This window comes from Palaemon carinicauda, chromosome 1 (assembly GCF_036898095.1).
Source record: "Palaemon carinicauda isolate YSFRI2023 chromosome 1, ASM3689809v2, whole genome shotgun sequence".
Lineage (NCBI taxonomy): Eukaryota > Metazoa > Arthropoda > Malacostraca > Decapoda > Palaemonidae > Palaemon > Palaemon carinicauda.
Window position 1 is genome coordinate 132,993,720 of NC_090725.1, and position 26,215 is coordinate 133,019,934.

General features: G+C 42.2%; 1 protein-coding gene across 1 annotated transcript in view; it reads right to left on the reverse strand.

Moving 5' to 3' along the window:
• Positions 1-26,215, reverse strand: part of LOC137643207 (NFU1 iron-sulfur cluster scaffold homolog, mitochondrial-like) — a 225,675-nt gene that overhangs the window by 113,083 nt on the left and 86,377 nt on the right. The window contains exon 3 of the mRNA XM_068376057.1: positions 8,932-9,063. Within this exon, the coding sequence (XP_068232158.1) occupies positions 8,932-9,063 (132 nt within the window). The remainder of the gene's footprint in view (positions 1-8,931; positions 9,064-26,215) is intronic.

Genomic DNA, 26,215 nt, shown 5'->3' on the forward strand with positions numbered 1-26,215 from the left:
TAATAAAGTAACACGAAGGTAAGTATTCCACAAGATAATATAGTATTCAATACATGGAAAAGAATCCCATAAAGGGATGGTAATAAAACAAGCAGAACTGTGATTATAGCAAAATACATAATATCAAAATTAAAATAAAATCAACTCGAGGGATTAAGCATAGATGAAATCAAAACAATTGGTATGACATATCAAGGAATAATAAAATAAATACACCATAGGGGTGTATGGCAAATGATAATCAAACCAGGTAGGGACTATAAGAAAGCCAGGCAGGAGGGAAAGAGGACAGAGCAAGACGTTGTGATTAAGACTCAGAGCTTTCAGGAGGAACTACATTCCCAGCTGCTACTGTTGCAAATTTAAGAGCTTCTAAAGGTTTTAAGTAGTGGCGTTTAAAAACTTTAGGGGACTTCCAACCCGTATATTTTGTGAGCTCATCAAATTTCATATGATGAAAAAAGTTAATTGAAATAGCAACAGATCGAATATCATGGACGTGTGGGAATGACTCGGGATTAGCTTGTATTAATAAAATAAAAAATTTGTTGTCTAATTCCTTTAAGGGTAATAGTTCCTCCATTCTCTCTAATAAACAAGGGCCCTGTGGAAGTAGTGGAAGTTCTACTCAAGTAGGATTTCAGGGTGGTAACTGGACACAGGTATGGATCCCGAGGAAGTGGAACAATCTTCCAGGGAGACCACCTGTTCTGGAGATCTTCATTTTTAGCCAGGAATACTTTGTTAGGGGAGAGAAGGACCTCACCCGAAGGGAGAAACTCGATATGACCTGGGTCTCTAGACAGGGCCGACAATTCTGAGATTCTAGAGCCAGAGGCGAGGCTCAAAAGAAAAAGTGTCTTCCTTAGCAATGCCATATAGTTACAAGATTCATTCAAAGTGTCAGAGGCTAGCTTTAAGACATCGTTAAAGAACCAAGAAACTGCGCTAGGGCGAGTTGATGGTTTCAGTCTGGCACAAGCTCTTGAGATGGAAGAGAAGTATGAATCCGTCAGGTCAATGTCAAAACCGACATGGAAGATCTTTTTCAAGGCTGATTTGATCGTGGTAATCGTGTTGGCTGCTAGGCTCAATTCAAAGAGAGTTCTAAAGAATGTCACAGTCAGGTTCATCGTCATGCTCTCAACTTGTGAGTCTTTCAAAAACTTTGCCAGTTTTTTGACGGCTGAGTCATACTGACGAAGAGTGGATTCTCTTTTGTCTGATTCCAGGAATAGGGTGTTCAGAGGGTCGATGTTTGCACCCTTTTGAGCTGCGAACTTCATGAAGTCCATAAAGTTAGAGCATTCAGAATCCTTGAGGAAGCTAACACATTGCACGTTTGTACTACTTGTGTTAGAATAGGATTGGCTATCCGCCGGGGGCGGAGACCTAGCTCTAGTAACAAGGGGAACCAGTTGCTTTTGGGCCAGTTGGGGGCTATCAGAGCCACTCGGCCCTTGAAAGATCTGAGCTTGTGCAGTACTTTCAGCAGGAGATTTATCGGAGGAAACAGATAAATCGTCTTCCAAGTGTTCCAGTCTATTGACATAGCGTCCATGGCATAAGCCTGAGGGTCCAGGTTGGGGGCTACATAACATTTTAGTTTGCGATTGGATTCCGTCACAAACAGATCCACCTGGAGACCCGGGACCTGAGATGAGATCCATTGGAAGGATCGATTGTCCAGTGACCATTCCGACTCCAACAGAGTCGTCCGGGAAAGTGCGTCCGCCATTATATTCCGGACCCCCGCCAGGTGGACTGCTGACAGATGCCACTTGTATGATGTTGCCATGGAGAAAATTGCCAGCATGACTTGATTTATGTGGGCTGACCTGGAGCCTCCTCTCTTGATGCAGTGAACTATGACTGCGCTGTCGAGGACCAGTCTGATATGGAGATTCCTGGCTGGGCTGTGACGTTTTAGGGTAAGCAAGACTGCCATGGCCTCTAGGACATTTATGTGCATTTGTTGAAATATCGGAGACCACAACCCTTGGACTTTCTTGTGTACCCTGTGAGGGAGGCGTCTGTGTGAACGACGAGTCCCAGGGCAGGATATTGCAAGGGAACAGACTTGGAAAGGTTCTTGACCTTCGTCCAAGGCTGCAGACTTTTCCTCAGGATTGAGGGAAGGCGAGCTCGCCTGTCTCGACGTTTCTTGGTTGCTCTGGAACGTCACACTCTGTTTATGTCCTTTAATTTGGACTTTAGGACGATGTCCGTGATGGAGGCGAACTGTAAGGAACCTACTATTCTTTCCTGGTTCCGTCTGGATGTCAACTTGTCTCTGAGAAACTGTTTCGTGTTCCTCGCTATTTCCTTCCTTTTGGCTTTGGGCAGGCACAATGTATGGGAATTGAGGTCCCATTGTAGCCCCAGCCACTGAAACTTGGTCTCCGGGACCAGGCGGGATTTCTCGAGGTTGACCTGAAATCCTAGATGTCGAAGGAAAGAGAGGGCCTTGTTCGTCGCCGAGTGGCAGTTCCGGACGTTGTTCGACCAGATCAGCCAATCGTCGAGATAAGCCACTACAGTACTTGAATCCCTTGGGTTCGAAGTTCCTGAATCACCGTCTCGGCTAGTTTGGTGAAGATTCTGGGCGCTATGTTGAGCCCGAATGGCATCACCTTGAAAGCATAGGCTTGTTTGCCCAGCTTGAAGCCTAGGAAGGGGCAAAAATGCCTTGCTATTGGAACGTGATAGTAGGCATCTGTAAGATCGATGGAGGTGGTGACGGCCCCACGGGGAAGTAGGGTCCGCACCTGCGAGACGGTAAGCATGCAGAATTTTTCGTGACGGATGAAGGAGTTTAGACGAGACAGGTCCAGGATTACCCTTCGTTTGTCTGAGCCTTTCTTTGGCATGCTGAATAAGCGACCTTGAAATTTTAAGCGATGTATGCATTGGATTGCGTTCTTTTGCAACAGATCCTTTTGTAAATGAACGTAGCTCTTCTGACGGGAGTTGGTAGAAACCTTTTGTAAATGAACGTAGCTCTTCTGACGGGAGTTGGTAGAAACTGTTTGGTGGAGGGGGTCCCTGTAGCCAGCTCCACCCCAGACCTTTGGAGATTATGCTGGAAGCCCAGTTGCTGAACTTCCAGTGGTCCCGAAATTTGTATAGTCTCCCTCCTACCTGCAACTTCTCAATGGCTTGATGAAGATTTCCCACCTCTGCCTCTGCGGAAAGTCTTGCCTCGGTGGGAACCCATTCCGCTACCTTGGTTACGAAAGGCACCTCTGGAGCCTCTGTGGCGCTGGTAGCCTTGGAAAGAACCCTGAGATTCATAAGTGGGGTTGAAGGCGGGGGAGGCAGCAAACGAAGTCGATGCGACTTGTGTCTGAGGGACCAACACATACTGCTGTTGGGGTTGGCCCTTAGAGGTAGAAGGCTGGGAGCCCTGTGAAACAGGGACAGACTGGACTGGGACAGGTTGCACTACCTGAAGAGGCTGTCTGAATTGTGAGGAGTGGAAGGGCCCCAACCTCTTCCTGCCACGAACTGGAGCACTGGGAGACTCATATTTCCTTTTGGGAACTAGACCCCACCTAACCTTGAGGCTTTGGTTAACTCGAGCTGCCTCGCTGAGGACAGTGTTAACCATATTCTCCGAGAAGAGGTCCGGACCCCAGACCGAAGCTTTGATGAGCCTATTAGGTTCATGGCAAATAGTAGCCTCCGACAATACATGACGTCGGCAACGGAATCTGGCGTTATGGAAGTCATATGCATCGATCAATAAGGTCTGCAGAAGTGACTTCGTGAGGACCTTAAAGATAGGTTCCTCGTCGTAAGTGGCAACGGTCATCTCTGATAGAGCAGTAGAATTAATGGATCTACTGAGCCTACACCAGGTCTCAAACTCTATTTTGATTAGGGACTCCGGTAGCTTGGGGAGGCGTTCACTGAACTGCGTCGAAGCACAGTCCGAGCTCAGTTTTCCTACCGAAAAGGTAGATGGGGCGTTCCGCCAGCACTCATGGTCACCAGGGAAGAGAAGGGAAGTCAATTCCGTCTCCCGCAGCTGGGGTAAGGGCTTCTCTTCCTTGGAAGCCTGATAGGCTATTTCCATGATCTTGGTTGTGCATGGAGTAGGGGTATGTTCGTCTATTACAAACATAGTATATGAGTTCTTATGGGGTGTGATCATTGTGTTCACACAATCCCAATCGTTGAAGGCGCGGACCAAAACAGACTGGGCCTGTTCCTTGGGGAAGATCACAGTCTCCTTAGGGACTTTATCTAGGCGGATCAGAGCCTCATCAGTCAAGCGAGCGAAGCCGGGAAAAGGAAATTGCAGACCCGGTGGGTAGAACTCGAAGTCCTCAATCGGTCGAGTTCCGAAACCTTCAATGGACAACATGCCATCCGAAAAGGGGGCATGAAAAGCTAACCTCCAGGGGTTACTCTTAGTAAAGGGTGGAAGCTTTTCTGAGAAATCCGCCGGGTTAAATGGTTCCGCCGGAGGGGGAACAGATGTTGAACCGGAGACCGGTCCTTGAGAAGTCGAGGGTATGGCGACGGAGTCTTTGGGGACTCTAGTGGAGGAAGATTTGGACGACCTCGATAACTTCAAAGACTTGTGGGTCTTATGCAAAGGCTTGCGGTGAGCCTTAACCTTGGGGATCACAGACCGGAGCTTGAGATCAGCATCGGAAGTCCCCGGAAAACCTTGAAAGGAAGATTGGTTCGAAGTAGAAGAGAAAATCGGGCTGAGGAGAGGAATCTCAGCCCGGGACTCACCTATCTCCCTACCTGTGTCAGGTTCCTTAAGAACCATGGGTTCGATGTCTAGATTAAGGGTTGTGACGTCTTCCGTTATTGTCCCGCTCGTCTCTCCTTGGTCCAGGGCCAAAAGCAGGGACTCAATACTTTCTATGATGGGGTCCGCCAATTCCTTGGGGACCGCAGCAGATGTTTTTGCATGTGGATAAAGGAGGAAACACCATTGTTCCGATAAAACATAAGGTTGCTTAGCCTTTACATTCCGGGCAAATCCCCCAATCAAGACCTTGAGGGTTGCTAGAGCCGAAGTCTTAGCAGGCTCGGAGCTCTGAAAGAGAACAGGCCATTAGTGAAGGAAAGGGATTCATGCCGAAGAAAAAGGAGGGGACCATGGGCCTCCGAACACGAGGCCCTAGAGAGCATGCGAGGAGCAAAATGATGCAATTAAAATTAATTAATTGTAATTAATTGTAACCCCACTTACCAAGTCTATAAAGAACGGCTAAGAAGATACACTTACCGATTCAGAGGTTAAGGTGGAGGCTAGCTTATAGCATACTACACAGTTGTCCGGATGCCAAACAGTGAGGTCATCCACCAGGACAGCACAATGGGCATGAGAGCGACACACGTCGTGGCCGCAGGGCTGGCTAAGGACCGCCGCGCATGCCTTCATGGAACAGCGTACTGCCTATAAAATAAAAGATACATGAGTATCCCGTGAGTAAGCTGGAGGAGCCCGGAGGCTCCGGGAGCTTAGAATACACTGCTGTAGCGGAGCTTGTAAAATAATAAAAATAAAAATACAGTAATATAGATAAGAATAAGTCAAGCCGTAATTGTGATCATACCCGAGGGGGGGGGAAGGTCGAGATCAGGGGATATACATAGATATGTATGAATATAATGAGATTAATCCTAGTGGATAAGGTCACGCTGGCTCTGGGGAGACAACTGAGAGAGCCCAGGGCTCATGAAAGCCTACCGGAGAAGGCGGATAGGGGAGTCGAGGGATAAACCCATCGATGACACAAGGAATTAATCGAATTCAACATGGGAATAAACGAAGGCTACGTCCGGAGATCCCGTAAGGAATAATAATGTATGTGGAGTCCGCGTGGAGTGCAGAACACCATATGATGAGGGGGAAAGGGAGGGATCTGTAATGGGTCTGTGAGATGCGGGACCAGGTGGAGTAGCAGGAATAAAAAGTGTATAAATATGAATATACACAACATAAAAACCCAGACCGAACCGGATCCCACCCGCCTACCGATGGCCAATCAGACGGCGGGGAGAAACAGCAACGGAAGGGTAGGGGAATATGAACAATAATGTATAACAAGCCTCACACACGAACAGAATCCGCCCGGGACGGAACAAGGTGATAATCAGTGTCAACATCCCTGAGGGGATATGACACAAAGGCTGATTCCGAGCCTCCATACGAGAGCGAGTGAAGACATCCCTGAGGTGGGGGTGTCGGGGCTGAGGGGGGGGGGGGGGTGAGGAGGCTAACGGGAGGGGCAGAAGAACAGGTGTACCAACCTGAACTGAGACCCATGACTGAGATCACGCGGAAAGACTAGGATAATAAACTGAATAATAATAATATCACTGATATGGTAATATGAAAAAAGGGAGGTATGCTGGATAATGACAATAATAAACGTAAAACAACCCGAAGGGACAAACGGAGAGTCAGGGGAAGACCAAGCCTAACAGCGCGGGAGAGATCGAGCTAGGCAGGGCTGCCAACAAAACAAGGTGTCGGTGAGGTGCCGACAACAAACATAAAATAATAACTGCCTCGCGAAAGTCCCAACGAACTAGAATACTAGTAAAATAACGTATACGCTAATATGATCGCTACTACGAACGTGAAATGTAAACGAAAAAAAAACTAGTAACGCCCGAAGGCGACCAGGCATGCCAACCTAATGAACAGATATCGTAATATCATAACTAGCTGTTAATATAATAACAGACAAATACCATATAAAATAACACGGGGTGTGAACCGTGGATACCCAGAAAGTTCAGGATGAGAAACAATCAGTATAGAAGACTGATTGCTAAGCGTCAAGAACGAGAGAGAGAGAGAGAGGAGGTAGCCAGCCAGCATGGCGGACCCGATACGGGGTCGCGTAATATAAAAACTGAGATAATAAAAAACCAAGGGCAAGACTACCTCCAAACACTCAAAACTCATAGATCTGGTACTTAACTTAGGTGGAGTAACAGTAGAATCCGACATCCTGGGATAAATCCTGGGTAAACCAAAGGAAAACACACACCACAAAAGAATAACAGCGTTCAAGCAGGTGCTATGAAAAGGAGTGACATCACTAGCGTGGGTGGGCTCGTTCGTAGTAGCGATTGGAGTTGGGTTGTTGAACGGCTCCTCGCTGCTCGGGGATGTTGACAGGAGTTATCTAAATGGTGCGAGACCTCTGGTTGTGATTTATCACACCCCAGTTATTTATACCAACACCTTATAGGTGAGCGAGCTGGGTTCAACCTAGCATTCCTATACAATTTTTTCTCTGGTAAAATTCATAGCAGTTATTACCTTAGAAATGATGTAAAAGGAGCATTTCACTGGGTGGCACAGGTCAGAGCCCAGAAAATCAATATTTAGATCAGGAATAAGAAATTTAATAGGCCGTAAGTTCCTGTCCAACAAATTAAGATGAGAATCAGCAGCTGAAAACCAGACAGGGGAACAATACTCGAAACAAGCAAAAATGAAAGAATTAAAACACTTCTTCAGAATAGATTGATCATCAAAAATCTTATAAGACTTTCTCAATTTGCCAATTTTTTGTGCAACTGAAGAAGACAGACGTTATGTGCTTCTCCAAAGGCAATTTGTTGTCGAGAATTACGCCTAAAATTTTAAAAGAATCATAGAGTTAAAGAAACATTACCAATGCTGAGATCCCGAGGTTGAGGAGTCACTGTCCTCAACCTACTTACAATCATACTGAGTTTTGTTAGGATTTAACTTTGTGTCCCATAATTTGCACCATGCACTAGTTTTAGCAAGATCTCTATCAGGGGATTTAGCAACCCCAGACCTACATTCAGGAACTGGAATTGATGCAAAGAGAGTAGCATCATCTGCATATGCAATGAGCTTGTTTTCTAGGCCAAACCCCATGTCATGTGTATACAGTATGAAAAGTATTGGGCTAAATACACTACGCTGAGGAACACCAGATATCACATTCCTTTACTCACTATAGTGCCCATCAACAACAACTCTTTGCAATCTATTACTTAAAAATTTAATAATAATGCTAAGAAAAGACCCACCCACTCCCAGCTGTTTAAGTTTGAAAACAACTTAGCTCTAGGTTTGATTGAAATCATTAACTCTCTTGCTAAAAGCAAATGATTTATTACAGATAATAAATAATACCAAAAAACTTATGCAACATACCAAAAGACTGCTATATGTACCCTATAGTTATATATGTACCCTATAGTTCTATAGCAGGGAAGGATGAAGACATTCACCTGTGTTGTAACACTACCACTGCCTATCATTTTAAGGTAGAAGTGTCTTTTATTTTTCGTAAGGAAAAACAAAAATGGAAGTTGTACATCCTTCCTGACATGAAGACACATTCATTGTTAATAGCATGGAATTTATCAAAATTAAAGACATTGATTTTTTTCTATTTTCCTCCAAATGCCTGTTTCTCATGCGTGATTAAACAAAAGTGACATTCAAAATGCCTCAACACCTGGGTACGGGGTACTTCCTGGAGTAGTGCTACTTTTCAGAATTAAAGCTACCTTTAGAGCTAGTTATAGACCAGAAGCTTGCACTTCAAATATTCAGCACTTTGGATACTGTATTGGTTAAGCTCATTAATCAGAAATTATTATTGTACATAAATGACATTATAATATAAAAGCCACTGTTAACTTCAAAGGCTAAAAGATATTAATAAGAACAAAATATGCATCTAGATGTTAGGTACAATAAACAACTTTTAGACTGGAATTAAAAATTAAATGAAAAAGAAAAGTTGATATATTCAGCAAACATAACCGTAAGTTAGCTTAGGACATTACTATGAGATTACAACACAAAAATACATAGACTGAAAGCACAATTTATAAATCTATAAACTATTAAAAAAGTAGTAAGATAAGTTTCTTACTTCCAATTTCTATAATTTTCCTCACCTTTGTTATGGTGATAAAATCAGTAGCCAGAAAGACACCTCTCACACCATCAATCCTGAAGAGCAATTTAGCCAATGGTGATTTCTGAGCAGCTGTTATGTTATTGAAATCTACTGTTCCATTCTCCAGTACCTAAGAATAGAAAAGAACTAAGTAACTTCAAAAGTGATTCAAGTGTAAACTAATTTACATTCTTTACTCTTTTGAGAAAAAATTATAATTCCAATATTTCTAAAAGCTTAACGATTCTAAATATGAAAACTGGCACAGAATTTTACACTACAGTATACGCAATGTATTATAGGTGATAAGAAAAGACCATTTTAAATATGGTACAGTACTTTTATTCAAATAATTGATCAATAAATTCAATATCAACAAACTGTAAATTTAAAAGATATACTAGTTTAAGGTTTTATTCAATATCCAAAAACACAAATGCCAAATATAAGTCTATTCGAGAGGGGTTCAGAATGAGCCCATCATCAAAAAATTCTAATATTCTGATGCTCAGATGGTACAGGCATTTTGACATAGGAGCCATAACTCTTGTGAATATTGTGGAGCAGTTCTTAGCATAAAACAAAGTCATGTGAACTAGTACACCTTGCCTCCCAAAATAAACCTTAGAAATTTCTTTAAATTTTGCTGTAAAGGGACATAAAAGTATGTATATCTAGATCTATGGAGATCAATCAATTCTCTATCTGAACGGCTGTTATAGCACTGATGAAGGAATCTCCATGGAGATTTTTGTTGCAAAAATAAATTTTAGTAAGCTTGAAATGCATAATACTGAAGGCCATCCTTAATAACTTCAAAACTAGGAAGAGATGATTGTGAATTACTTTGGAAAGAATAAGGACATCTATAACTTTCTTCTTAATATTGACTGTACTTTAGACTGTACGACTGCAAGATTTTTTGTGTTGGTGACATAAAATGGAATGGTACTGGGTCTACTGCAAACGGGGGCAGAACAATAAGGGATAGACTGTATCCTTCCATCAAAATGACTATGACCCAAGGATCTAGATGAAGGTGCCTCTAAGATGGATGAAAAATAAACCTTACCCCAATTTCAGCATGAAGACAACGGTCTCTTAGCAAACTTACCATGTTCTCTAAATCAAAAAAGCCAATTAATACCTCCTGTTCTGCATTTTTACAATACAGCAGATAAAGCAAATGACTCCCATGAACTGATAGTTTTAGCTATTCCATCAGATTGGAATTTAGAAGATATGTATTGAGCAACCAGTAAAAGACACTCATGAATACGTCATTATCAACAAAAAAAGTAAAACTAAATAGATTTCTTTCTCCAAGGAGTGGAGTGTAGTAGCTAGAAAAGTTGGTATAGCCAGGGTTTCCCACAAAACATCAGCACCCTTGAGGGATACTGCATGGTAGATGAATGAGTACTGATACATTATACCTGTACAGTGAGCCCTCGTTTATCGCGGTAGATAGGTTCCAGACCCGACCGCGATAGCTGAAAATCCGCGAAGTAGTGACACCATATTTACGTATTTATTTAACATGTATATTCAGACTTTTAAAACCTTCCCTTGTACGTAGTACTGTTAACAAACTACCCTTTAATGTATAGAACACTTAATGCATGTCCACAAGTACCCTAAACTAAAACAGGCACAAATATTAAAGGCGATTTTATATCATGCGTTTCCTAAACACGCCAAAAAGCACGATAAAAAATGTCAGCCAATGTTTTGTTTACGTTTATCTCTGATCATAATGAAGAAACAAATGCATTTAGTGTACACATCTGTGTATAAGTTAGTTTTTGCATCGATTATATTGATTATACAGTATGTTGATTTTGTTATTACCAATGTTTTACTTAATATTTCTTAGGACTTCCAAATGAAATGTTTTTCTTTATGGGCGGCGTCATAAAGTACGCTTCATCTTCGATCGAAATAAACAAACGAAGGCATTTAACGCGCATGATGAAAGTGATAAATAATGATATTACAGTAAAAGCTTTTAGAAAATATGTTATTACAAATATTATTTACCGTATCTATATAAAATCATACATACGTAGCAAAGCAGGAAAACAATTTACGAGAGAGAGAGAGAGAGAGAGAGAGAGAGAGAGAGAGAGAGAGAGAGAGAGGAGAGAGAGAGAGAGAGAGAGAGAGAGAGAGGGAGAGTTGTTTTACGTACGTAAATGTAAATTTAAAAAAAAGAAAAATACAGTGAACCCTCGTTTATCGCGGTAGATAGGTTCCAGACCCGACCGCAATAGGTGATAATCCGCGAAGTAGTGACATCATATTTACCTATTTATTTAACATGTATATTCGGACTTTTAAAACCTTCCCTTGTACGTAGTACTGTTAACAAACCACCCTTTAATGTACAGAACACTTAATGCATGTACTACAGCACCCTAAACTAAAATAGGCACAAATATTAAAGGTGATTTTATATCATGCGTTTCCTAAACACCTAAAAAGCACGATAAAAAATGGCAACCAATGTTTTGTTTACGTTCATCTCTGATCATAATGAAGAAACAAACTCATTTAGTGTACAGTACACATATATGTATAGGTTAGTTTTTGCATCGATTATATTGATTATACAGTACTGTATGTTGATTTTTTTATTACCAATGTTTTAGTTTACGTATTTTTCTTAGGACTTCCAAATGAAATGTTTTTCTTTATGACGCTGCCTGAAACGACGGCGTGTACGCTCAGTAAACAACCACGCTCAGAACAAACAAGGCATTTAACGCGCATGATGATAGTGATAAATAATGATACAGTACATACAGTATTTACAGTAAAAGCATTTACAAAATATGTTACCTTACAAATATAAATTATACAGTATTGTACGTAGCAAAGCAGGAAAACAATTTACGAGAGAGAGGGAGAGAGAGAGAGAGGGAGAAAGAGAGAGAGAGAGAGAGAGAGAGAGAGAGAGAGAGAGAGAGAGAGAGAGAGAGAGAGAGAGAGAGAGAGATTGTTTTACGTACGTAAATGTAAATTTAAAAAAAAAAAATATGATAGGTTACAACATGTAGACTTTTAAAACCTTCCCTTTAACTTAATGCATACAGTACGTACAGTACTAAACTATAAAACAGGCACAAATACAGTTTTAGAATGTACAGTAAGAATATTAAAGTAAAAAATAAAGATTGTTACTGTACTCACCACGAAAGAAGTTGAAAAAAAACTTGAATGGTGATGGCGATGAATTTGCTGCACAGTAGAAATGATGATGATGAAGCTGATGATGTGTTCTACTGTGCAGCCAATGATAGTATTTTACGTCTCTTCAGACGGAGGTGTCTTTTCCTGGGACACCTCTTCAACTTCTTCCTGGGAAACTTCTTCAATTTCTTCCGAAGGCGTACTAGCAGGAGGAACTGGCTCTTTTTTGCGAGGCTGGAAGAACATTGTGATCGGAAGTTGTTGCCGCTGCTTCTTTTTTCGATCCAAGAGCATTTTGTAGGGAGTCATGTCTTCATCGATCTTGTTGCAGAATTGCATCGAGCGAACCATATCCTCGTCCCACTCTTGCAACATTTCTTTCAACTCCTTCGCATGGTTGCAGGCCTTGGCAAGCCGTTCTAATGTTAAGCCCGTTTCTTCGACATTTTCTTGGGTCTCTTCTTGGGTATCACTCTCTTCTTCACTTGCCGATTTCGTCAGGTCTTCGAGGTCTGCGTCAGTTAGGGGCTGGGAATGGCAGTCCAACAACTCGTCGACGTCTTCAGTCGTCATGTCGCCAAACCCGTCACCTCCAATTATGGCAGCCAACTGCACAGATTTGCGTATTGCAGAGTGTTGGATTTCCGACGGAGTAAATCCCTTGTCGTCGTAAATAATATCGGGCCACAACTTCTTCCAGCTCGCATTCACGGTTGCAGGTTTCATCTCTTGAAGTGCCTTTTGAATATTCTGCAGGCACGTGGCTATGGTGTACTGCCGCCAGTACGCCTTCAAGTTAAAATCTTCATCCTCGTCATCTTGGGCAGCATCCACACACGCAACGAGGTCCGCCAAGGTATTCTTCGTGTAGAGGGCCTTGAACGCCCTGATAACCCCCTGGTCCATCGGTTGAATTAATGACGTGGTGTTGGGTGGCAGGAACTCAACCTGAATGCCCTCATGCGACAGGTCAGTTGCGTGTCCACCAGCGTTATCCATAAGGAGAAGGATCTTGAATGGCAAGCCCTTCTCTAAGAGATATTTGCTGACTTGCGGGATAAAACACTGATGGAACCAGTTGGAGGTCAGCATCTTCGTAATCCATGCTTTTTGATTATGCATCCAGTACACGGGAAGGAGATTCTTATTTTTATTTTTCAAAGCGCGAGGATTTTTCGACTTATAAATAAGCCCCGGCTTTAACAAAAATCCAGCAGCATTGCCACACATCACGAGGGTAACGCGATCCTTGAATGCTTTAAAGCCAGAGGCTTTGGCTTCCTCTTTGAACAGGAAAGTTCGCGACGGCATTCTCTTCCAAAACAAGCCGGTCTCATCCATATTAAAGACTTATTCCGGCTTGTATCCACCTTCGGCGATAATATTCTTGAACGTCTGGTTCACGTAAGTTTCAGCAGCGGCAGTGTCAGCGGAAGCAGACTCCCCATGCAGGGAAACGCTTTTCAGGGCGAAGCGTTTCTGAAACTTCGCGAACCATCCTTTGCTTGCGGAAAAACGTTTCTGAGGCTGGGAATCAGTGGATGTCCCTGGTTGAGGATCATCTGCATCATCATCATCTTCAGCATGGTTGCCGTCGTCGTCTTTAGGTTCCTTTGCAGCAAAATTCTCATATAAGCTCAAAGCCTTTGTTTGGATGGTGTTCGTATCCAACGCTATGTTCTTCTTCCGGCAGTCGGCAATCCACACAGCTAAAGCACCTTCCATGCGTACGATCGTTTTATTACGCATTGTAACGACTCGCTTCGCTGATCTGCTAAAGGTGATTGCAGCCGTCTTTCTAATGTTCGCCTCGTCCTTCTTGATATAGCGAACAGTAGATTCGTTGATGCCAAAATGGCGGCCGGCGGCCGCGTAACTTCTACCATCTTTTAACATGTCGAGAAGCATAACCTTCTCAGCTATCGTCATCATCCTTCGGTGGCGTTTAGGCTCACTACCAGCCTTAAGAGAAGCAGAACGCTTGGGAGCCATTACAGTAGGATTTACAGTAACAAAAAGTTCAACTTAAAAAAGTCGCACACAGCACAGATTCACACACTTAAGAACGTCTACTCAGCGATACGCGGTAACAGAGAGTGGACGATCCAGCCCCGCGAGAACTTTGATGCTGCGGGTAGGAGATGCGGGCAAAACACCAATCACAGGCTAGATAACAAAACTTGAGTTCTGATTCGTCATCTATCAGCGCTTGAACCAATCACAACCCGTCTTACAGTACTATGATGCGTTGGTTACCTACTCATAGAAGATGCCCCACGCATACCGAACGTACGTAGATTAAGTAAATACCGTAATAATAATAAATAATGATAATAATACTGTACAGTAATAATAATAATAATAATGATAATAATAATAACAATAATAATTTTATTAACAACAACAACAATAATAATAATAATAACAATAATAATAATACAGCTTTACGTACGCTATTTTACGCCTCTCTCTCTCTCTCTCTCTCTCTCTCTCTCTCTGTCTCTCTCTCTCTCTCTCTCTCTCTCGTACGCTTATTCGAAATGTGATTTTTGCAACAAAGAATATTATTGGACGCAGTACTACGTACGTATACATACAAAAGATTCATGGAAAAGAAGCACATCCATTACAGTACACACCATTCTAATATGGTATGACTGCATCTGATTTGCGTTTCATGTTCGATTAAATTTTACTACGTACTGTATACAGTACTGAATTATCGTATGATCACATTCTCTTTTCGTGTTTTATTTCTTTCTGTGCTGAATTATATATCATATGTAATGCAATGAACAATCAGTAAGAACAGATATTACTAATTACAGTATTAATGGAATTACAGGTAACAAAATATCGTATTTGGTTGTCTTCAGATTTCGCGGTATTTTCGAATTTTCCGGAAAATCCGCGATATGTATATATATATGGGTTATGGGAAAACCCCGCGAAGTGGTGAATCCGCGATTGTCGAACCGCGAAGTAGCGAGGGTTCACTGTGGCCCCATTTCATATAAAATAGGTTATTCGAATATTTTACTTTATCATATTACAGTAGTCTGTATAATACTGTAAAGTTCAGTACAGTATGTTGTTGTTAGTTGTGGCGATGAAATTCTCACGAAACAAAAACACGGCATTCGATTACAACAGCTGATTCATTCTCTCTCTCTCTCTCTCTCTCTCTCTCTCTCTCTCTCTCTCTCTCTCTCTCTCTCTCTTCGTGTTATACAATATTTACATATAGATGAAGAAACTAAAATTAGTTTTCTTAGTGTCAATTAAATACGAAACGAAAAAATTATGCCGAGTTTACATCCATTTCAATCGTTGCTAAAAATACGGCATCCGATTTCATCAGCAAACCACTATTTTTTGGGAAACATCATTTTATTCTAGAAAATTGCTACTCTTTAAATAGTTAATTGCACATTAAGAAAGCGTGTACTTTTGTTTTTAAATTTCGGGTGTGTTTTAAAAATTGAGTATTGTTGACTTCTTTTTGTTTTACTTTTGGCTGTGATCAGATCAGCTGATGTCTAGCTGCCGCTCTTAGGAGCGTACGAATACACTAACAAAGTATCGTTTATACCATTTCTTAACTTATTCAAACCGTCTATACAGTTGATATTACATAAGCACCAATGTGTTATAACCTATCAATTTTTTTGTTTATTACATTTAAAACAACACACACACTCTCTCTCTCTCTCTTATTACATTTAAAACAACACTCTCTCTCTCTCTCTCTCTCTCTCTCTCTCTCTCTCTCTCTCTCTCTCTCTCTCTCTCTCTCTCTCGTGTTATACAATACTTACATATAGATGAAGAAACTAAAATTAGTTTTCTGGGTCGATCTGTGACGACCGGTGAAAAGGGTCCTTCTTTACACTTTTCTAATATAAATCTTCCAAATATACTAGAGAAAGATAAAAGCATGGAATGCAGAGGTTACAACCCTCGCGCGAACACCTTGTTGGTGTCGTGTATTTAACAAGGGCGTGTGTAAACCACTATTCACAGGCTGTCTTCCATTTAGATGATCCCTTCATCAAAGGGGAGGGCCATGACAGGCCCTTGAGAATACAGTTGGACTACTCCACCGACACCTACTACTCGCGCTCTCCAGGTCATCCTTCTGTTTTGGACTTGCCCGCTAATTCGTTTTTTATTTTGTTAGGTGTTTCGCAAGTGATTGTCGTTAATTCAACATGACTGACGTTGCTACTTCACCTTTACCAATGTTAAGTACCATAGTTTGTTTTGACAGTTTTTTTCAGTACCGGGCATTTGTTCTCGTTCCAGTAATGTGGACTTTAATTTTGGAAGAGGATTGGCCGTCCTCGGTATCGGCAGCCATTTTGGTTGTTTGATTCGGTAGTTTTTCAAGTTAATATTGCCCTTCTGGTACTCTGTCATCTAGGTTATATCACTTACGTTTTATGACCAATATTATTATCATTATTTATTATTGTTTTTTACTATGGTATTTATTTGCTAGCAAGTCCAATTTGGACGAAGAATATCGATCTAGTCTTTGTTATTGTGTTGTTCACGCCTCAGGAAGGTGCTCGATTCAGACTATATCTTTATGTTTAATTGTTACGTTGTCATTATTCTTCGTTCTTGGTTACAGTGAACCCTCGTTTATCGCGGTAGATAGGTTCCAGACGCGGGCGCGATAGGTGAAAATCCGCGAAGTAGTGACAGCATATTTACCTATTTATTTAACATGTATATTCGGACTTTTAAAACCTTCCCTTGTACGTAGTACTGTTAACAAACCACCCTTTAATGTACAGAACACTTAATGCATGTACTACAGCACCCTAAACTAAAACAGGCACAAATATTAAAGGCGATTTTATATCATGTGTTTCCTAAACACCTAAAAAGCACGATAAAAAATGGCAACCAATGTTTTGTTTACGTTCATCTCTGATCATAATGAAGAAACAAACTCATTTAGTGTACACATATATGTACGTATGGTTAGTTTTTGCATCGATTATATTGATTATACAGTACTGTATGTTGATTTTTTTATTACCAATGTTTTAGTTTACGTATTTTTCTTAGGACTTCCAAATGAAATCTTTTTCTTTATGACGCCGCCTGAAACGACGGCGTGTACGCTCAGTAAACAACCACGCTCAGAACAAACAAGGCATTTAACACGCATGATGATAGTGATAAATAATGATACAGTACATACAGTATTTACAGTACAAAGCATTTACAAAATATGTTACCTTACAAATATAAATTATACAGTACTTGTACGTAGCAAAGCAGGAAAACAATTTGAGAGAGAGAGAGAGAGAGAGAGAGAGAGAGAGAGAGAGAGAGAGAGAGAGAGAGAGAGAGAGAGAGAGAGAGAGAGAGAGAGAGAGAGAGATTATTTTACGTACGTAAATGTAAATTTTAAACAAAAAAAATATGATAGGTTACAACATGTAGACTTTTAAAACCTTCCCTTTAACTTAATGCATACAGTACGTACATTACTAAACTATAAAACAGGTTAAAGTAAAAAATAAAGATTGTTACTGTACTCACCACGAAAGAAGTTCAAGAAAAACTTGAATGACGATGGCGATGAATTTGCTGCACAGTAGAAATGATGATGATGAAGCTGATGATGTGTTCTACTGTGCAGTCAATGATAGTATTTTACGTCTCTTCAGACGGAGGTGTCTTTTCCTGGGACACCTCTTCAACTTCTTCAATTTCTTCCGAAGGCGTACTAGCAGGAGGAACTGGCTCTTTTTTGCGAGGCTGAAAAAACATTGTGATCGGAAGTTGTTGCCGCTGCTTCTTTTTTCGATCCAAGAGCATCCTGTAGGGAGTCGTGATGTCATCGACCTTGTTGCAGAATTGCATCGAGCGAACCATATCCTCGTCCCACTCTTGCAACATTTCTTTCGCCTCCTTCATATGGTTGCAGAACTTGGCGAGCCGTTCTAATGTTAAGCCCGTTTCTTCTACATTTTCTTGGGTCTCTTCCTGGGTACCCTCACTCTCTTCCTCACTTGCCGATTTCGTCAGGTCTTCGAGGTCTGCGTCAGTTAGGGGCTGGGAATGGCAGTCCAACAACTCGTCGACGTCTTCAGTCGTCATGTCGCCAAACCCGTCACCCCCAATTATGGCAGCCAACTGCACAGATTTCCGTATTGCAGAGTGTTGGATTTCCGACGGAGTAAATCCCTTGTCGTCGTAAACAATATCGGGCCACAGCTTCTTCCAGCTCGCATTTACGGTTGCAGGTTTCATCTCTTGAAGTGCCTTTTGAATATTCTGCAGGCACGTGGCTATGGTGTACTGCCGCCAGTACGCCTTCAAGTTGAAGTCTTCATCCTCGTCATCTTGGGCAGCATCCACACACGCAACGAGGTCCGCCAAGGTATTCTTCGTGTAGAGGGCCTTGAACGCCCTGATAACCCCCTGGTCCATTGGTTGAATTAATGACGTGGTGTTGGGTGGCAGGAACTCAACCTGAACGCCCTCACGCGACAGGTCAGTTGCGTGTCCACCAGCGTTATCCATAAGGAGAAGGATCTTGAATGGCAAGCCCTTCTCTAAGAGATATTCATGGACTTGCGGGATGAAACACTGGTGGAACCAGTTGGAGGTCAGCATCTTCGTAATCCATGCTTTTTGATTATGCATCCAGTACACGGGAAGGAGATTCTTATTTTTGTTTTTCAAAGCGCGAGGATTTTTCGACTTATAAATAAGCCCCGGCTTTAACAAAAATCCAGCAGCATTGCCACACATCACGAGGGTAACGCGATCCTTGAATGCCTTAAAGCCAGAGGCTTTGGCTTCCTCTTTGAACAGGAAAGTTCGCGACGGCATTCTCTTCCAAAACAAGCCGGTTTCATCCATATTAAACACTTGTTCCGGCTTGTATCCACCTTCAGCGATAATGTTCTTGAAAGTCTGGTTCACGTAAGTTTCAGCAGCGGCAGTGTCAGCGGAAGCAGACTCCCCATGCAGGGAAACGCTTTTCAGGGCGAAGCGTTTCTGAAACTTCGCGAACCATCCTTTGCTGGCGGAAAAACGTTGTTTCTGACGCTGGGAATCAGTGGAGGTCCCTGGTTGAGGATCATCTACATCATCATCTTCTTCAGCATGGTCGCCATCGTCGTCATGAGGTTCCTTTGCCGCAAAATTCTCATACAAGCTCAAAGCCTTTGTTCGGATGGTGTTCGTATCCAACGCTATGTTCTTCTTCCGACAGTCGGCAATCCACACAGCTAAAGCACCTTCCATGCGTACGATCGTTTTATTACGCGTTGTAACGACTCGCTTCGCTGATCTGCTAAAGGTGATTGCAGCAGTCTTTCTAATGTTCGCCTCGTCCTTCCTGATGTAGCGAACGGTGGATTCGTTGATGCCAAAATGGCGGCCGGCGGCCGCGTAACTTCTACCATCTTTTAACATGTCGAGAAGCGTAACCTTCTCAGCTATCGTCATCATTCTTCGGTGGCGTTTAGGCTCACTACCAGCCTTACTAGAAGCAGAACGCTTGGGAGCCATTGTAACAGAAAGTTCAACAAAAAGTTCAACTTAAAACAGTCGCACACAGCACAGATTAAACTTCACAAAGTTAAGAACGTCTACTCAGCAATACGCGGAAAGAGAAAGTGAACGATGCAGACCCGCGAGAACTGTGATGCTGGAAGTTGAAGATGCGGGCAAAACACCAATCACAGGCTAGATAACAAAACTTGAGTTTTGATTCGTCATCTGTCAGCGCTTGAACCAATCACAACCCGTCTTACAGTACATGGTGCGTTGGTTACTCATAGAAGATGCCCCGCGCATACTGAACGTACGTAGATTAAGTACAAGGGTACCGTAATAATAATAAATAATGATAATAATACTGTACAGTACAGTAATAATAATAATAATAATGATTAATAATAATAACAATAATAATTTTATTAACAACAACAACAATAATAATAATAATAACAATAATAATAAAAATTTACGTACGTACGCTATTTTACGCCTCTCTCTCTCTCTCTCTCTCTCTCTCTCTCTCTCGTACGCTTACAGTACTTATTCGAAATGTGATTTTTGCAACAAAGAATATTATTGGATGCAGTACTGTACTACGTACGTATACATACAAAAGATTCATGGAAAAGAAGCACATCCATTACAGTACACACCATTCTAATATGGTATGACTGCATCTGATTTGCGTTTCATGTTCGATTTAATTTTACTACGTACTGAATTATCGTATGATCACATTCTCTTTTCGTGTTTTATTTCTTTCTGTGCTGAATTATATATCATATGTAATGCAATGAACAATCAGTAAGAGCAGATATTACTAATTACAGTATTAATGGAATTACAGGTAACAAAATATCGTATTTGGTTATCTTCAGATTTCGCGGTATTTTCGAATTTTCCGGAAAATCCGCGATATGTATATATATATGGGTTATGGGAAAACCCCGCGAAGTGGTGAATCCGCGATTGTCGAACCGCGAAGTAGCGAGGGTTCACTGTATTACAATTTTATCATTATTCTTATCATATTATTGTGTGATTTTGGTTTTTTATTATGTAACCTTGAGAGCGTGAGCATAGAGTGCTCGTATTCTGTTATTCTGTTTCTACTGATACGAGTTACCCCTTCTCTCGTTTTCTTTATTAAGCTCGAGTAGAGGAGGTGGATTTCCCGTTTTCCGTTTTATACGATCACGAGTTATTCGTGCCTCCTCTTATTCTCCGAGTTGATGATATTACGTTTAATGATATTCACGTTTTATTGATGTGGTTACTGTTAATAGAGCTAGCACTATTAATAGGTTACGTTAGTGTATGAGTCATTATTTGGGATCGCTTTATGACGACACCCTTAGCTCCGCCTTGAGTTATACTCCGCTATAATGGATACTCATTGGGTGAGAACTAGTCAGATATTTGGAGTGCAACGGTGAAATCCGCCACTCAGACTCCAGCTGAGGCCTTTTGCACACGAACCTTTGTCATGATTGATCACAATTACATTATAACGGTCCCTTTTTTCATCGAATCTCCGGCTTCACTGGAGATAACACAGACATTCAGTATGGAGGAATGTTATCGTACCGATGAGGGTCACGATTTCACGATGACGGACCTTTGTCACCGCCCGGATCTCCGGTACAAACAGAGATCAATCAGACGATCATAACCAGGGTACGAACCCCTTTCATGAATAATCACCATTTCATTATTACGGTCCTTTTTATCGAATCTCCGGCTTAACCGGATATCACACAGGTGTTCAGAATTGAGGTTAATATTATCTTACCTCTGATGTTCACGTTTTCACTATGACAGACCTTTGTCACAGTATCTCCGGTGGCAACAGAGACCACTCAGACCACGGGTGGCCAATCTTTTGTTTTAGCTGTACGTAAAGGAAAGGATTTAACATGAATACAAAGTAAACTGTACTTACTTTAATGACACTTTGAATTTGCATTGCTAATATTCATTAGTTATTCTTGAAAGTCCTAATGAAAATAAATGAACATATTTAGCAATTTTAAAGAAAAGTCATTCAATTTACTATCTATGCAGACGTTCAGAAGTGTCAGATTGCTCAAGGATAGCCAAAACTCTGACTTTGTGGGCTACAGGAAGTTTGCAGCTCGTAGAGACGCGAACATTGAACCGGAAATCGATCTCTTCATCGAATCAGACAAAAGGGATTCGACAATTCGCCAATATGATTCGGCCGTTAACAACTAGCAGATTCCCTAAGAGTTCAGACCATACTCGTATGTCTCCGAATATAGACATCTCTTTCTTGAGGTTCTTATTTGGCAAAGGCCTAACAGTTAGAACTTTAACCACCATCAAGTCAGATTTGGAGAAGATCTTCCTTGTTGGGTTTAACATTAACCTAGCTGATTCCTATTTCTCATCCATTCCAAAAACATGTGCTAGGCTTTGACCTTCGGTTCAGCCACAAAAGGACTCTGGTCTATGAACGGTGTCCTCAAAACTTGCGCCGGACACGGACAATGAATTCTGCTCTTATCACTCTTCTTAGGAAGACTTTATTTCTAACGGCTTTGGCCTCAGGTGATGGAATATCAGAACTAGCAGCTCTCTCACGAACTCGGAAAACATAGATTTCCTCCCTTCAGCCGAAGTACTCCTTTCTCCAGACAATGCTTTCCTAGCTAAAAAATGAGGATCCGCAAAATAGGTGCTCCCCTCGGAAGATTATTCTTCTTCCACAGGATCTTTTCTCTGTGTCCAGTCACTACTCTCAAGGCCTTTTTAGCTAGAACTGCCACCCGCGCGTCTGACCCCTTGGTTATCAGGGAACAAGGAGGTACTATTCCCATTCACGGTATCAGGCAACAAATCCTCTACTTCTTTAAACATACTAATCCGGAATCATTTCCCCAGGCTCATGATATACAGACAGTAGATACCTCCATCAATTACTTCCAGAACAGGGACTTTGATGATTTTTTAAAAATATGTTATTTTGATTATAAAATAAATTTTTGAATATACTTACCCGGTGATTATATAGCTGCAACTCTGTTGCTCGACAGACAACTCTACGGTAAAAACTCGCCAGCGATCGCTACACAGGTTGCGGGTGTGCCCAACAGCGCCATCTGTCGACCAGATACCCAGTTCTCAATGTAAACAAAGACTCAATTTTCTCCTCGTCCCACTGCGTCTCTATTGGGGAGGAAGGGAGGGTCATTTAATTTATAATCACCGGGTAAGTATATTCAAAAATTTATTTTATAATCAAAATAACATTTTTCAATATTTAACTTAGCCAGTGATTATATAGCTGATTCACACCCAGGGGGGTGGGTAGAGACCAGCAATATATGTTTACACTTTTATGAGCTAAGAGTTTTTATTTCATTTTAGAAGTTATCAAAATAACAAAAACAAAATAAATAGGTACCTGGTAAGGAAGTCGACTTGAACAATTACTCTGCCTTTTAAGTACGTCTTCCTTACGGAGCCTCGCGATCCTCTTAGGATGCTGATCGAACCCTAGGATCTGAAGTATCAAGGGTTGCAACCCACACAACAGGACCTCATCAAAACCCCTAATCTAGGCGCTCTCAAGAAATGACTTTGACCACCCGCCAAATCAACCAGGATGCGAAAGGCTTCTTAGCCTTCCGGACAACCCAAAAAACAACAATAAAAACATTTCAAGAGAAAGATTAAAAGGGTATGGAATTAGGGAATTGTAGTGGTTGAGCCCTCACCCACTACTGCACTCGCTGCTACGAATGGTTCCAGTATGTAGCAGTCCTCGTAAAGAGACTGGACATCCTTTAGATAAAAAGACGCAAACACTGACTTGCTTCTCCAATAGGTTGCGTCCATTATACTTCGCAGAGATCTATTTTGCTTAAAGGCCACGGAAGTTGCGACAGCTCTAACTTCGTGTGTCCTCACCTTAAGCAATGCTTGGTCTTCCTTACTCAGATGTGAATGAGCTTCTCGTATTAACAGTCTGATAAAGTAGGATAAAGCATTCTTTGACATAGGCAAAGATGGTTTCTTAACTGAACACCATAAAGCTTCAGATTAGCCTCGTAAAGGTTTAGTTCGCTTTAAATAGAACTTAAGAGCTCTCACAGGGCATAAGACTCTTTCTAGTTCATTGCCTACCATATTCGATAAGCTGGGAATATCGAACGATTTCGGCCAAGGTCGAGAAGGCAGCTCATTTTTGGCTAGAAAACCAAGTTGTAGCGAACATGTAGCTTTTTCTGACGAAAATCCGATGTTCTTGCTGAAGGCATGAATCTCACTGACTCTTTTAGCTGTGGCTAAGCATACCAGGAAAAGTGTCTTTAAGGTGAGATCTTTCAGGAAGGCTGATTGTAGCGGCTCGAACCTGTCTGACATGAGGAATCTTAGTACCACGTCTAAATTCCAACCAGGTGTAACCAAACGAAGCTCCTTCGTGGTCTCAAAAGACTTAAGGAGGTCCTGAAGATCTTTATTGTTGGAAAGATCTAAGCCTCTATGCCGGAAGACCGATGCCAACATGCTTCTGTAGCCCTTGATAGTGGGAGCTGAAAGTGATCGTTCTTTTCTCAGGTATAAGAGAAAGTCAGCTATTTGAGCTACAGAGGTACTGGTCGAGGATACAGATACTGACTTGCACCAGTTTCGGAAGACTTCCCACTTCGATTGGTAGACTCTAAGGGTGGATGTTCTCCTTGCTCTAGCAATCGCACTGGCTGCCTCCTTCGAAAAGCCTCTAGCTCTCGAGAGTCCTTCGATAGTCTGAAGGCAGTCAGACGAAGAGCGTGGAGGCTTTGGTGTACCTTCTTTACGTGTGGCTGACGTAGAAGGTCCACCCTTAGAAAAAGACTTTTGGGAACGTCTACTAGCCATCGAAGTACCTCGGTGAACCATTCTCTCGCGGGCCAGAGGGGAGCAACTAGCGTCAACCTTGTCCCTTCGTGAGAGGCGAACTTCTGCAGTACCTTGTTGACAATCTTGAACGGTGGGAATGCGTATAGATCTAGATGCGACCAATCTAGGAGAAAGGCATCTATATGTATTGCTGCTGGGTCCGGGACTGGTGAGCAATATATTGGGAGCCTCTTGGTCATCGAGGTTGCAAAGAGATCTATGGTTGGTTGGCCTCAAGTGGCCCAAAGTCTCTTGCATACATCCTTGTGGAGGGTCCATTCCGTTGGAATTACTTGCCCTTTCCGACTGAGACAATCTGCCATGACATTCAAGTTGCCTTGGATGAACCTCGTTACTAGTGATATGTTTTGACCTTTTGACCAGATGAGCAGGTCCCTTGCGATCTCGTACAACGTCAGTGAGTGGGTCCCTCCTTGCTTGGAGATGTACGCCAAGGCAGTGGTGTTGTCCGAGTTCACTTCCACCACTTTGCCTCGAAGGAGAGACCTGAAGCTTTTCAAGGCCAGATGTACTGCCAGCAGCTCCTTGCAGTTGATATGCATGATCCTTTGACTCGAGTTCCACAGTCCCGAACATTCCCGACCGTCTAATGTCGCGCCTCAGCCTACGTCCGATGCGTCCGAGAAGAGAACGTGGTTGGGAGTCTGAACAGCCAGGGGAAGACCCTCTCTTAGGTTGATACTGTCCTTCCACCAAGTCAGGCAAGACTTCATCTTTTCGGAAATGGGGATCGAGACCGCTTCTAGCGTCTTGTCCTTTTTCCAGTGAAAAGCTAGATGGTATTGAAGAGGACGGAGGTGTAGTCTTCCTAATGACACAAATTGTTCCAGGGATGATAGCGTCCCTACCAGACTCATCCACTTCCTGACTGAACATTGTTCCTTCTTCAGCATGTTCTGGATGCATAACTGGGCTTGGCTTATTCTGGGGGCCGACGGAAAAGCCCGAAAAGCTAGACTGTGAATCTCCATCCCTAAATACACAATAGTTTGGGATGGGACCAGTTGTGACTTTTCCATATTGACAAGGAGACCCAATTCCTTGGTCAGATCTAGAGTCCACTTTAGATCTTCAGACAGCGACGACTGGAAGAAGCTCTGAGAAGCCAGTCGTCCAAATAGAGGGAGGCTCGGATGTCCGATAAATGAAGGAATTTGGCTACATTCCTCATCAGCCTCGTAAACACAAGAGGAGCTGTGCTTAGGCCAAAGCACAGGGCTTGAAACTGGTAGACAACCTTTTCGAAAACGAATCTCAGAAAAGGTTGGGAGTCCGGGTGGATGGGGACGTGGAAGTAGGCGTCCCTTAGGTCTAAAGAGACCATCCAGTCTTCCCTTCTGACCGCTGCTAAGACTGACTTTGTGGTCTCCATGGAGAACGTCTGCTTTGTGACAAAGACATTCAGAGCACTGACGTCTAGCACCGGCCTCCACCCTCCTGTCTTCTTTGACACCAAGAAGAGTCGGTTGTAGAATCCCGGAGATTGAAGGTCCGAGACTTTGACCACCGCTCCCTTCTCTAGTAAAAGAGACACTTCCCGTTTCAAGGCTCGTCTCTTGTCTTCCTCTCTGTACCTGGGAGAGAGATCGATGGGAGACGTTGCTAGAGGGGGTTTCCGTACAAAAGGGATC